Below are 6,418 nucleotides of genomic sequence, written 5' to 3'. Positions count from 1 at the left end.
AGTGGTGAAACAATCTTTAAGAATTCTTATTTAAATGGATTTTCCTAGTGGTCGATAGTTTTGGAGTTGAAGAAAGCAACTTTGTTTTGGTAGCTTACTCTCTGAGTGGAAATTTGGCTGTAACTTTACTAGTCTCAGAACAACCTTAGAATTCATTGTTCATTTTGTTTTTCGTATTGTTTTTTTTTTTTTTTTTAAAGATTTTATTTATTTATTTGACAGAGATACAGACAGCCAGCGAGAGAGGGAACACAAGCAGGGGGAGTGGGAGAGGAAGAAGCAGGCTCATAGCAGAGGAGCTCGATCCCACAACACCGGGATCACGCCCTGAGCCGAAGGCAGACGCTTAACCGCTGTGCCACCCAGGCGCCCCTGTTTTTCGTATTGCTAATAGTTTATTCCTTGCACATTATACATTTTGTAACCAATGGCATTTATTTTCCAAAGTTTAAGTATCTTTTAGGACAGGGGAAGAATGATTTTTGGGGGTGTTGTTTTGCATAGCTAACTAATGAACCATTCATGAGCTAACTCATGAAACCATGTTCTAAGCCAGGTGTTGCGAACTTCTTCTATAAAGGACCAGATGACAAATATTTTAAGCTTTGTGACCATTCATCCTCAAGTACTCAACTCTGCCATTGTAGCACAAAGGCAGCCATAGACAATATATAAACAGATGCATGAGGTGTGTTGCATAAATGGGCAGCAGGGTATCCAGCAGTCACAGTCAACCTTCGCTCTAAGCAACCAAGTTGATGAGAGGGCTCAGTAACTATTTTCATTGGCATGTGAGATAACTTCTGGAATGGCAGCCTGAGGAATTCCACAGCAAAACTGCCATAACTGAATAAAATTGCAGAGGAAACAACCATTTTAAGTCTGTAAGAAATTTTCCTCAAGGCATAAGGCAAATGAAGAGACATTTATTTAAGAAAACCTACAAAACCTCCGAGAACAGTGAAAGCCTGTGGCATTTGAGCCGGTTCCCTCCCTCTCATGCCTGTACCTCGGAGAAGGGAGGCTCTATCTGGGTGGGCAGCTGTAGCCAAGAGCCCCGGGATCGTTTTTGCCCTAGCTCCCAGTTGAGGGCTGTGGTATCTTCCCAGGAGGGGCGGGCTATCAGTAATTCTCATCAGAAGCTCCATTCCATTCACAAAGGGCCCCTTGTCGTGCAAGTTCTACCACCGGCACAGCAGACTAAGTACCAGGAGCCCATTCACCCTTCCCCCAGCTTGCAGGTGGGGCAGAGGTGTCACAACGGCAGAGGTAAGCCAGGAAGAGAAGTGGGCGCCTATACCCAGCACTGTGCTTATGAAGCGAGGGTGTCATTCCAGGAGACGCTGGCCCCCAGGTTAGGAGGAGCCAGGGTAAGAGGCAGATTGTAAAAACTGCCCCCCTCCCCCTGCCACACAAGGGAACTGCTGCCCAAAACAGTGGAGATTTTGAGTAAGCAATTAAGAGGAAGCTGGTAGTTCCATGAGAGCAACAAGCTAAGCCATAGATTAGTTTAGAAGGTTATCAGACAGAACCGGTGAATAGATAGCTAAGAAGAGCCCCTCCTGTGGTCAGAACAACAACAAAAAGACTGGCTACCAGTCTTTCAAAGACTACCCCTACCAATGGGGGGAGGGGTCCTGAATTTAATTGGATTAGACTCTTGAGCAATTTACGTCCCAGGGCATTGTCAGAAACCGTAGAGCAGTCAGCCCAATAGTGAAGGCGAGCTGCTTGACACGAAAATCAAGGAAACACTGAACCGCTGTCCTTCCAGGTGACTGACTGCACATGCTCACGCCTGTGTTCTCTGAGGACTGACAGCAGAGTCTCATACGGGTGGGGAAAAGAGGTATCAGTGAAATAGTCTAGCCAGCTCACTGAAGCCGATAAGTAGACAACAATAAGCTGAGGAATGGGTGTTTAGTATCCAGAGTTGCTATAATATATTATTTAACATGTCGTTTGCAGGGTGCCTGTCTGGCTCAGTGGGTGGATGTGTGACTCTTGATTTTGGGCTTGTGGGCTCGAGCCCCATGTTGGTTACTCAAAATAGTTTAAAAAAAATTTTTTTTTTTTTTTTTTGCAAATGTCCGGTTTGCATCAAAAATTAGAAAACACTTAAAAATTAGAAAACACTCAAAAATTAGAAAACACTCAAAGAGGAAAGTATGACCCATACATGGGATAAAAAGCAGGCATGTAAAACTGCCTATGAAAGGGCCCAGATGTTGGACTTCTCAGAGAAAGTCTTCAAAGCAGCTGTTATAAATAAGGTCCAAAAAACTAAAGGAGACTGCTTAAGTCAAGGAAGGTATGATGTCAATATCTCATCAAATAGAGGCTATCCTTAAAGAGTTAAAAATTACAAAAAAGAACCAGCTGGAAATCCTGGAGTTGAAAAGTACAATAACTAAAACGACAAATTCACTAGAGGGGCTCAGCAACAGATGTGAGCTGCCCAAAGAAAGAGTCAGCAAATTGGAGATAGACGGATGAGGTTATGGAACCCGAAGAAAAAAGAATGAAGGAAGGTGAACTGAGCTAAGACATCTCTTGGGCACCATCAAGCATACCCGAATATTCTTTGGTAAAAGGAATACATACCAAAGGAGTAGAGTGAAGTAGAAAACATATTCAAAGAAAAAATAGTAGAAAAATTCCCAAATTTGATGAAAAACATTAATTTACACACCCAAAACCTCAACAAGCCCACGTAGGATAAACACAGAAGAGATCCATACCCCAGCACATCATAGTAAAAGTGAGGAGGAAACAAAATCTTGAAGGCAACAGAGAAATGATTCACCACATCCAGGGGTCCTCCAATAAGACTAAGAGGCTCTAGAGTTACCTATTTAATTTAAGCAGGATTTCCTGAGGAATTTTGATTATTCTTGTATTTTGGACGATAATAAAAAGATTTAGTGTATGGTACAAATTATCAGAAATAAGATTTTGTTGTTGTTGTTACTAACCTGATTTCAACAGAAGATTGTCATCCATAATTCTGTATTCAATGGTAACTTTAGCTACTAAGCACATGTTGTATGCTAAATAATACCATTAAGTTTGGTTCTTGCTTTAGCTATTCTTAGGTAAAAGAACTATTGAAAATTACCTAATTACCACAAACACGGGTTCTTAACCCAACAACCAGGGCTACTTTTGAAGGCCATTAGCAGAATATTGAAGAAAGGCATCTGTTACTGTGAACAAAGAGGGGGAAAAAGTTAGATTCTTGCCACTAGAAAAGGAGGGGAAGACTAAATGGATGCTGCTCTCCACAGACTTTCTTACCCCGCCTTATTCTTGTCTTCCTTCCCAATACTTGGCGTTTAAACCTGGTGAAAAGGGGTAGGAAGGAGGGAGACAGAGCAGCAGTGAGGCTGTCTTTTTTCATATGAAACTTTGTATCTGAGGATCTTACTGTGCTCTGGGTTTATTGCATAAAGTTCTTTCAGAAATAGAACAGGCATATTTATGTAATGTGTTGAGACATTGCCAGTTCTCAGTCACTAGTTTAAATTTGAAGTGGCTTCTAGAATCATCAAATTGAGTGTTAAGATGCTCTGATACCGGGGCACCTGGGTGGCTCAGTCAGTTAAAGCCTCTGCCTTCGGCTCAGGTCATGACCCCAGGACTGGGATCAAGTCCCACATCGGCTCCCTGCTCAGCGGGGAGCCTGCTTCTCCCTCTCCCTCTGCCTGCGGCTCTGCCTACTTGTGATTGCTCTCTTTTTCTCCGTTAAATGAATAAATAATAAAATCTTAAAAAAAAAAAAAATAGATGCCCTGATACCTATTCATTTTTCTTCCCAGCTGAAAGAGAAGATAATGTTAACACATACTCACTTATATTCACTGATGAAGATTCTGAAGGAAGTAACTCCCGACCAGCCCAAGCCAGAAAACTGATCCAGAATTAAAGCTGAAGTATCAGGTTCAGCCCTTACTGATGTCTTCTATCAACAGGTGCTATTTGATCAATTCTCCAGAATGATCGGCTTCAAGAAGGGAACAGTGGTTTATTATGCTTAGCTGTAGGCTGATTTTCCAAGTGATTTGTGAAGCTAAGATGAGAAACTAAGGAAGCTTCTGTCCGGTTTTATAGCTATTTGCCTTAAGAACTTATTTTAGCTTATCAGTTTCATAAATACTTATTTCTAAAAACATATTTTCCTGCAAATTTAGGTTGATTAGGAAGCAATGTCCTGTGAATGGTCTGATATAAAGATGCATGGTTGTTATGAAAATAAAATTGTATTTAATGTTGACTACTGTTATTTCTACATGGAGCAGTTGTTATGGTAAAGATTGAGAAACCATTTTTTTCTTATGTAAAGTATAGGTACATATGTATTCTGTAGGTAATATTCAGTAACTTAACTGGATAATATACAATTTATCTTTTCATTTCTAAACTGGGTAATAATGAGAGGAATGATAAATATCAAGCATTCACCAAAATGGTGTTTTTTCATGTTTTGCTTTATGTACCACGTAGGCTCAGTACCTTATCATATTCATTTAATAAAAGTATACTGGTACTCGCTACCTGCACAGAGTTTATAATCTCATTAGAGGTGGACATTGAAATAACCACATGAATACATGTGAATTACTACTCCGTCTTGAAGAACAGAGACAGAGAGCTACCAGCACATACAGCAGGTAACAGACCTGGTCTGGGGGTCAGGGAAGGCCGCTCTGAGGAAGTGACATTTCAGCCTTGGTCTGAAAGAGGAGTTAATTAGGGAACGGAGGGGGATATCTGTGTAGAGGCCCTTAAAAGAAGACGTGCAGGAGGTGCACCAGTGGCCAGAAGCCAGAGGGTGCAAGGACTTACTGGCCTCCTGAAGCATGTTTGTTTTTATCCCAAGAACAATGGAAGCCCTTGAAGAATTTTAGAGGAGGCAGCGTATGGCAGGATTGGTTTCACTTTTGTAGAACTTCGTTATGGTCGCCTTGTGGAGAATGGGTTTACAGGGGCAGCGGGCAGACCGCTGAGGGGCTGGCAAGAGCACAAGCCAAATATGATGTAGCCAAGTGGTGATGCATAGAAAAGTGGACCTGGTTCAGATGTCGCTAGCAGCCATTTTCTTACTCTTTCCATCCTTTGCACTTTATACTGAGTAAAGGCCATTTCCCTTAAGAAATATGTGAAACAAAATTCTGATTTGCTTTATACTTTTGAGTTGCAAAATTTGATTCCATAAATAAGGGTGGAGCCTCTGTCAACAAATAGTACCAGAAAAGCTCTTACTTTCTACTCCTAAAGAATGGACCTAATAAATTTAATACTATATTGAATCATCCTGGGGTTTTTATTATCTGTGGGTATGTTCTTATGTAGCTAATTTCCTTAACCTCTGGAACTGCTGATTTGGAAGAAAGTTAAATGGAAAGTTTAACTTGTACTTAACATCAAATTAAGCTGGCTGGTTTTAAGTAGTTTTTCCCCCCAAATACAAATTACATGCTTACTCTAGAAAAACAATTCATGCATAGATGTAAGACAAAATAGAGGCTGCAAAGTACGCTTTCCCTTTCCATCTTCGAGAGGCCTAGGATAGCATGCTGGGAAGCGAGCAGGCCCTGCAGCCAAACTGTCTGGATTCACATTGGCGTTTGGACAGTTACGAGCCACGAACATGAAGAATTTATTTCAACTCTTCTTGTAAAATAGGGATTAACAACTAGGGTTGGCGTTTTCCTTTTCTGGGGACAGCATCCATAGGCATTCAGAATGATCCAGCGTTTGACATACCATTGAAGGCTGTCCTACAATACGGCCTCTTAACAAAACCAGGCTGTCCCAAATCCCTGGTAATAGAATCATTTACCTTGATACCAAGCAGATGGGGAACGCCCCAACATCCACATGCGGCACGTGCCCAGGCTGACTTCAGGGAGTCCATGCTGAGACCTGCAGTTCTTACTGAGGTGGTCTAAAACGAGAGAGTGCGTCAGCAGGGCCTAGGGTGGTTCCATGTGTGCTACGTGTGTTCTTGACAGGATCAAGCGTGCTTTCCTTATTGAGGAGCAGAAAATCATTGTGAAAGTGTTGAAGGCACAAGAACAGGGTCAGAAAGCTAAATTAAAACATGAAGCTTTTTGGAGTAAAAAAAATTCAAAGGCTTGTTCTGTTTAAAAAAAAAAAAAAAAAAGCTAGGGGTGCCTGGCTGGCTCAGTCAGAACATGCGACTCTTGGGGCGCCTGGGTGGCACAGCGGTTAAGCGTCTGCCTTCGGCTCAGGGCGTGATCCCGGCGTTCCGGGATCGAGCCCCACATCAGGCTCCTCCGCTATGAGCCTGCTTCTTCCTCTCCCACTCCCCCTGCTTGTGTTCCCTCTCTCACTGGCTGTCTCTGTCTCTGTCAAATAAATAAAATCTTTAAAAAAAAAAAAAAAAAGAACATGC

At 41.9% G+C, this 6,418-nt stretch overlaps 1 protein-coding gene and 1 long non-coding RNA gene across 3 annotated transcripts in view; one reads left to right on the top strand and one right to left on the bottom strand.

Moving 5' to 3' along the window:
- The window catches only part of OIP5 (Opa interacting protein 5), a 13,635-nt gene extending 9,084 nt beyond the window's left edge, over window positions 1–4,551 (top strand). For both annotated transcript variants that reach the window (XM_008702229.2, XM_008702228.2), the window contains one exon: window positions 3,819–4,551. In XM_008702229.2, the coding sequence (XP_008700451.1) occupies window positions 3,819–3,914 (96 nt within the window). In that variant the 3' untranslated portion in view covers window positions 3,915–4,551. The remainder of the gene's footprint in view (window positions 1–3,818) is intronic.
- The window catches only part of LOC103673443, a 35,775-nt gene that overhangs the window by 8,119 nt on the left and 21,238 nt on the right, over window positions 1–6,418 (bottom strand). The window contains exon 4 of the long non-coding RNA XR_571395.2: window positions 5,843–5,947. This is a non-coding gene — a long non-coding RNA (uncharacterized LOC103673443). The remainder of the gene's footprint in view (window positions 1–5,842; window positions 5,948–6,418) is intronic.

This window comes from Ursus maritimus, unplaced genomic scaffold (genome assembly GCF_017311325.1).
Source record: "Ursus maritimus isolate PB19 unplaced genomic scaffold, ASM1731132v1 scaffold_35, whole genome shotgun sequence".
Lineage (NCBI taxonomy): Eukaryota > Metazoa > Chordata > Mammalia > Carnivora > Ursidae > Ursus > Ursus maritimus.
Note: the sequence above shows the minus strand (reverse complement) of the source record. Positions and strands in the feature narration are given on the sequence as shown.